At 65.3% G+C, this 262-nt stretch overlaps 1 protein-coding gene across 1 annotated transcript in view; it reads left to right on the top strand.

Moving 5' to 3' along the window:
• LOC104073055 (docking protein 2-like) overlaps window positions 1-256 on the top strand; it is a gene marked incomplete at both ends in the record, with an annotated part of 1,317 nt that extends 1,061 nt beyond the window's left edge. Inside the window, 2 exons of the mRNA XM_009572714.1 lie at window positions 3-62; window positions 134-256. Of these exons, the coding sequence (XP_009571009.1) occupies window positions 3-62; window positions 134-256 (183 nt within the window). The remainder of the gene's footprint in view (window positions 1-2; window positions 63-133) is intronic.
• Window positions 257-262: the final 6 nt, after the last annotated feature.

Raw genomic sequence — 262 nt, 5'->3', positions numbered from 1 at the left:
AGCCCTCGGAGTCCCTCTTCAGCTGGCCCTACCGCTTCCTGCGGCGCTTTGGGCGGGATAAGGTAAGTGGGATCCGGGAAGGGTGGGCTGGCGGTGGGCTGCGGCATGGGCACCTGATCCTGTCCCTCCCCAGGTGACCTTTTCCTTCGAGGCCGGCCGGCGCTGCGCATCCGGAGAAGGCAACTTTGAGTTTGAGACCAGGCAAGGCAACGAGATCTTCCAGGCGATCGAGTCGGCCATCAACGTGCATCGGGGCCGGGGG

The sequence above is a fragment of the Fulmarus glacialis genome, unplaced genomic scaffold (assembly GCF_000690835.1).
Source record: "Fulmarus glacialis isolate BGI_N327 unplaced genomic scaffold, ASM69083v1 scaffold39282, whole genome shotgun sequence".
In the NCBI taxonomy this organism is placed as follows: Eukaryota; Metazoa; Chordata; class Aves; order Procellariiformes; family Procellariidae; genus Fulmarus; species Fulmarus glacialis.
The sequence above is the reverse complement of the archived record's forward strand: the minus strand, read 5'-3'. Positions and strand labels throughout refer to the sequence as shown.